Raw genomic sequence first — 5,599 nt, 5'->3', positions numbered from 1 at the left:
GTAAATGGTGATTGTTGTATCTACGTCTTTTATAAAACATTTCTTATATATATATATTATACAGCATGTCCCAAAAATGTACTTTTTAAATGACCACATCAGCAACATTTATTTTAGTACAAAAAAGTTTCATACGTCAAAATACTATGAAGAAATGCAGAAAGCAGCACATTATCTAAAGTGTTTGGATTGGTGGCCATTGTGGTACAAACATAGCGATAGTGAATAAATCTGAATGGTTTCTATCATTTAAATATTTGTTGATACTCCCCCTTTCTACAGTTTCCTCTTGATACCATAGTAACTGTTATATTTTGTTCACAGATAAAGTTTCAAAGGATCAAGTAAGATGAAGTATACTAAGGCAGTGCAAACACTTCTTCACATTGTTTTTCCAGTTCTAAAAAAATATTAAACAATTTTTGAAAATTCATGCTTTGTTTATTTTATCATGGCTCACTGGCTGTTCCACCACGCACCCGGGAGGCCGCCATTCTGCGTGATCGTTAGGTTTTTTACAGGACCTTCGCATGTGCTTCAGGTACAACAACGTTTTAAACGATGTCTAAACCAAAACACTGCCTTATTATACCTGGTTCAAGTATGGTATCTATTATAAGTCATTGGCCAACATTACTTTGAATGTAAGCTACCCTTGCGAGCAGGAGCCTGGGAATCATCCGTTAGGCACCGACCAACTTCCTACACACAAGGTGTAGGTACAGTAATTACTTACTGCATTATAAGTATGTTGCGTTGGTCAATTTTACATATGGAATGTAAGCAGCCCCTAATAGGGACAAAAAGCCTGGGATTATCCGTTAGGCATTGACCAATATCCCAATAACCCGCACACAAAGTGCAAGTTTGTAAACATGGGATTCAACTTTAAGATAACCAAAATCGAGTAATATCATAAATTTACAAGGGAGCTTGTTGCTTTGGTGGGCAAACAAATGATTTATTCAAGTTTGCCTCTTTAATGCTTAGCCCAACGCAGTTCACATGAAACCACTGCGGACACTTAGTGCATTGGACCCAATCAGTAATATTATCATCCTGTTTTCTACATGATCCACACATGTCAATATCCAGAGGGGACTCATGAGCAATTGTGCTTAAAATATGCTCGCGGAATTCTCTAGGCCCAACATCTGGCTGTAGCAATGGTTTGCCATCTGCAAGCCAACTTGCATACATGCAGATAATTGCACCACAGCTCATCGAGTCTTTTTGTAATGTCCGGCTTGTTGACATTGTATCAACTGATGTGATGGTAAAACCAAATTTTGTTTCCAACACGTTGTTTAAAAACGATTTTGCTTTTTCCATGTATTCCAACATGTTTGATAGTGGTCTGCTTTGTGGATCTAAGTATAGCAATTGTTTGTTCTTTATATCAACAACAAGCAAAACCCAATGCATTATACTTGGATTCCATGGAATAAAAATAAACTTCTTATTCTCCAATGTCTCGTTTGCCCATAATCGACGTAGTGATCCGCCTTGCTGCATACATTGGGCCACAGCTGAATCAGCAAACATGATTTGCTTGTTTTTTTTGCATAAGCACCAAAGATAGCTGTCGATTATTTGATCATACAGCCAACCAACACGAAACTGCCTGTCACATTCCCATATTTCCTGTTTTTGCTGTGAACTTATGTTTATCTCTAGTGACAGCAGCTGAAGATATGTCACAGAATATGGGCCACATTGTAAAGCTTTGTAAGTGAAGTGTTTTTTAGTCATGTGGCATGAAAGAATTTTAAAATTTGTCACCTTTTGGCTGTTGGCATTTTTAGGTATGCTGATGTTACAACTGACAGGAAATTTTGATTGCTTGGGTTGCAATCCAGTTACAGAATGTAATGGAACCATTCTGTCTGCAACAGCTCCATGTCTATTCTGATATTTGTTCGGTTTGGGATATTTGCGTGGTAATTTATCACACACAAACGATGACGGCAACTTTCTTTTCTTTAACTTTAAGGAAAGAGGAGGTTTCACTACCCTGATGCCTTCTTCATCTTTACAAAACTTATTCAAGTTTAGTTGTACAGACTGTAGTGCATCCTTTGCTTGCAATAAAGCCTGTTGTGAAGTAACATCATAAAAAGTATCTTTAATGCTGTTAACCATTTCAACCAGTTGATTAATGGTTTGTTTGGATGGTTTATCCGATATTACTGATGGTTTTTCTTCAGGAACCTCCACTGGATCAACCAAAGACAACTCTATACAATCAGGGTCCTCCGGAGTAGTAGTCTCAGTAGTTGGGTTCCTGTTGGTACCTGAAACACCAAGTGTCGTAATAACCTCTGTATCAAGGGTAATATATACAGAGTCTGTATACCATGTTGGTAAGGATGCCCATGAAACATCATTATACTTACTGAATATAGCAAACATGTGTTTGCAAGGAAGGATATGATATTTAAAATCTGGGCAAGTACACTTGGGAAAATCAGAGTCATTTCCCAAATAAACATCATACATTAGTTTACCACAACTGCTCCGCACAGTAAATGAAGAAGTGTTGACTCGGGTAATACCACCGGCAGAGATGTTTGTAGCAAAATACAATCTTTTCATACAATGTTGCATAACATTACGTGGCCGATTATGCAAATATGATGGGACATTTCTAAGCATTGATCGATATGTATCCGATGCTTGGGTGTTTTTGAGTGTGTATCTGTTGAGATTCACAAACACTTGATTACTTACATAGTTTTATTGCAAAACAAAGTATGTAAAGTTAATATTATTGGGGAAGGTGGCAGGTCGCCAGTTAAAATAAAAATTTACTAAAATGTGTATTGTATAGTCATTTCTTATTATACAAAACTTTGTCAACCAAGGTGTAAAAGAGCTGTGTTTTAGAAGAAAATGGGCTGGCATAGCTATATTACTAAAACAAATTATGCGCATATTAGGTTGTTTTTTTACCTTGGACTCAATTGCAATAAACTGATTACCCTCCCCCACCCAAGTTTGTTCGCTCTTGATTACCACATAAAAAAATATATAGTCTGTGAACTGAATCACTATGGTTTGATTTATATGCAGTATGGTATATAGTAGCCTACTCAGGGACCAAGGGTTATACACTATGTACCGCATTATTATCAGACAAAGCTATTTAAACTAACTTTTCCAATGCCTTTGGTAGAAAGTCATAGTGAAGTACTTTTAATAGTCCGGATAAGGATTTGTCAACTTGAAATTTCATGTGACATTCCTTCAGCATTTTGTTCTGTCTCTCAACCCCGTTGTTCGTACCAATTGGCACTCGCATCTTTCCCAATCGGTAAAGTAAAACCCATCTCTATACAAAATCAAATTTAAAGGGTTATATTTTCAGTGTAAATTAAATTTATATTTTAAAAGTTGTATCTCACAGGTGAATAATTATTGACCTGCTTTTCTGGCCACCAAGCATTTTGAAAGTACTTTTGTAGCTTTGGATTGTCTGTATAAACTTCATTGTTTTTAAATGAATTTAAAGCAATCTCAAGCTCTTCTTTGTTTTCTGCCTTTGCCACTGCTCGTAAACCAGATAAAACTGTCTGTTTTCTGTCCCCAACACCATTATCTGACTTTCTGACCCATCGTTCCCATGCTTGTTCACGATGAAAGTCACAAAGAAGCACTTTGCAATCTGGTTTAAAATGGAAACTTGCATAAGAACTGTTTACTTTTGACACACTACCATCAAAGTAGATTGACGGGACTCAGACAATATCTATTATAGCTTGACCAATACCAATTCTTCATACAATAATATAATGTTGGTAACGTATTAAAAACTGTAGCAATAGAGCAAGACATAAAATGTTTAAACTTGATTTTTTAGGAGAACAATATTATTTTGTGTTATTTACGTGATTATTACTATCATCAACTACAGTTATAATTGCTGCAACTATAATTATCAAGGATAATACTGTGAAACGTTATCAATCAATAAAGTTCTTTAGGGCTGTTATAAGAATAACGGGATGGTATTGGTAACTAGATGGAAGAATGGAGCACATAGTTTTATCTATTCTTAAACACACATAGAAATAACATAATCAGGATACAAAAGAAATTACCGGCCAAACTGAAGTAAGTAAGTTAAATATACCTTGAAAAGTGGCTTCCACTGCATTTATTTCAGCTTCACATTTGTCAGTCATGAAGAACTTTGGGTTCCAACCAGGTGTCCAGATCTTTATCATTTCAAGAGCTTCCTCAATGTCTGCTTGACATTCGTTTTGGAGTGCAAAACATGCAACAACTTGATAGTTGACGTTGGTCTTTAGACTCTTTACACAAAGAAAGAACAGTGGCAGGGCATACTTCGATGTCTTATAAGTTGCATCTAAAAGACAAATGTCTTGGCCATACCGAAGTAAAAGTCTTTTTTGCCAGGCTGTCTGGTATACAAACAGCAATGTTTGTTTGGCTTCCATTGTAGTGATGTCATCCCCATCAATGTCTTTATTTATTTGTTTAGGGTGAGCACACGCAACATATGGTCTAAAGAGAATGTTATCTTCAGGTAACTTGTGGCACCATTCATCTACCAACAGCTGCACATTTTCTTGGTCAATTTTAGATAGTTTTCTTTTTGTATATGCAATGTAATAGTGATTGCTTATGTCCTTCTTTGTTGGAAAGAACCGTCTATTACTTTGCAGCGGAGGTGTTGCATTTTTAAATAGTTCATGAAGTACGAATATTCGCAGATGCCTTTGCATTTCCATGATGGAGCGAACACCTTCATCAATTAGCTGCCCAATTTTAGCAATTACTCTGCTATCCACACGTTGTACAATTCCTGCAGCCTGCGTTTTTAATAATTTTTAAGACCCTACTTGTTGGGGGCGTGTACAAGGGCTGTGCCGAATCTGGGATGGATTCCATTAATTCGGTGTTATTCAATGCATTTTTATATATGCAATCGAATCCGAATATGTGTGATTGAATACGTGGGTTTCACATTAGTGTTTGTAACGAAACCTAGTTCAAACAAACTCGTTTATTTTTTTTGCGCCTTTGACGCAAATTAGAATGTACAAAGGTCTTATTTACTAAAGTAGCAAGTCTCAAAATTCGACTTCAATGTCTTATTTTAAATTTAAAAGGTTTAACCCCCCTCCGGTACCGAGTAAATTTAAAAGTAAAGTACCGAGTAAATTTAAAAGGTTTTACCCCCCTCCGGTACCGAGTAAAATCATTACATTTCTACATACCTACCCCCCTCCAGTACCGAGTAAAATCATTACATTTGTACACTACCTACCCCCCTCCAGTACCGAGTAAAATCATTACATTTTTACATTACCTACCCCCCTCCGGTACCGAGTAAAATCATTACATTTCTACATTACCTACCCCCCTCCGGTACCGAGTAAAATCATTACATTTCTACATTACCTACCCCCCTCCGGTACCGAGTAAAATCATTACATTTCTACACTACCTACCCCCCTCCGGTACCGAGTAAAATCATTACATTTCTACATTACCTACCCCCCTCCAGTACCGAGTAAAATCATTACATTTCTACATTACCTAACCCCCTCCGGTATCGAGTAAAATCATTACA

General features: G+C 36.7%; 1 protein-coding gene and 1 long non-coding RNA gene across 2 annotated transcripts; one reads left to right on the top strand and one right to left on the bottom strand.

The window, feature by feature from the left end:
* Positions 1-6: 6 nt before the first annotated feature.
* Positions 7-433, top strand: LOC108950712. The gene is made up of 2 exons (XR_001975331.2): positions 7-238; positions 325-433. It is a non-coding gene; the product is annotated as an uncharacterized LOC108950712 (long non-coding RNA).
* A 488-nt stretch (positions 434-921) lies between these two features.
* On the bottom strand, positions 922-5,196 carry LOC113475498. Its single transcript, XM_026839680.1, has 3 exons — positions 4,133-5,196; positions 3,156-3,331; positions 922-2,698 (listed from the first exon to the last, which is right to left on the bottom strand). Exons 1-3 carry the CDS (start codon positions 4,154-4,156, stop codon positions 922-924), a joined length of 1,977 nt encoding a protein of 658 aa, XP_026695481.1. The 5' UTR covers positions 4,157-5,196.
* Between the last annotated feature and the right edge of the window lie 403 nt (positions 5,197-5,599).

This window comes from Ciona intestinalis, unplaced genomic scaffold, assembly GCF_000224145.3.
Source record: "Ciona intestinalis unplaced genomic scaffold, KH HT000660.1, whole genome shotgun sequence".
Taxonomy (NCBI): Eukaryota; Metazoa; Chordata; class Ascidiacea; order Phlebobranchia; family Cionidae; genus Ciona; species Ciona intestinalis.
Note: the sequence above shows the minus strand (reverse complement) of the source record. Positions and strands in the feature narration are given on the sequence as shown.

Coding starts and splice junctions, on each gene's coding strand:
- LOC113475498 (XM_026839680.1), bottom strand. CDS start 4,156: ATGCAGTGGAAGCCACTTTTCAAG. Junction 3,332..4,132: donor AGTGGAAGCCACTTTTCAAG/GTATATTTAACT, acceptor GATTTTGTATAG/AGATGGGTTTTACTTTACCG. Junction 2,699..3,155: donor CTACCAAAGGCATTGGAAAA/GTTAGTTTAAAT, acceptor GAATCTCAACAG/ATACACACTCAAAAACACCC.